Source organism: Penaeus monodon, chromosome 25 (genome assembly GCF_015228065.2).
Source record: "Penaeus monodon isolate SGIC_2016 chromosome 25, NSTDA_Pmon_1, whole genome shotgun sequence".
NCBI lineage: Eukaryota > Metazoa > Arthropoda > Malacostraca > Decapoda > Penaeidae > Penaeus > Penaeus monodon.
This window is the reverse complement of record NC_051410.1, coordinates 36,063,653-36,063,864: the sequence shown is the minus strand read 5'-3', so window position 1 is coordinate 36,063,864 and position 212 is coordinate 36,063,653. Positions and strand designations below refer to the sequence as shown.

At 42.5% G+C, this 212-nt stretch overlaps 1 protein-coding gene across 1 annotated transcript in view; it reads right to left on the bottom strand.

The window, feature by feature from the left end:
- LOC119589380 (cubilin-like) overlaps positions 1–212 on the bottom strand; it is a 70,980-nt gene that overhangs the window by 4,234 nt on the left and 66,534 nt on the right. Inside the window, exon 64 of the mRNA XM_037937998.1 lies at positions 9–169. Coding sequence (XP_037793926.1) covers positions 9–169 — 161 coding nt within the window. The remainder of the gene's footprint in view (positions 1–8; positions 170–212) is intronic.

The following is a 212-nucleotide window of genomic DNA, read 5'->3' as shown; positions in this document are numbered from 1 at the left end:
ATACTGACCTTAAGCGCTCCATTAGCACAATTCTCGCTAGACCTCACGTACGATGAACGGAAATAGAGATTGACGTAGGAGCCTGGAGGAGCCTGGAAGGTGGTGAAGCAGGTATCACTCCATGATATTTTTACGTAGCCTGAAGAAGCGCTATAAGTCCTATTGCAAGCTGAAAAAAAAGGGAAAGATGATTTTAAAGAAGGAAAGTATAA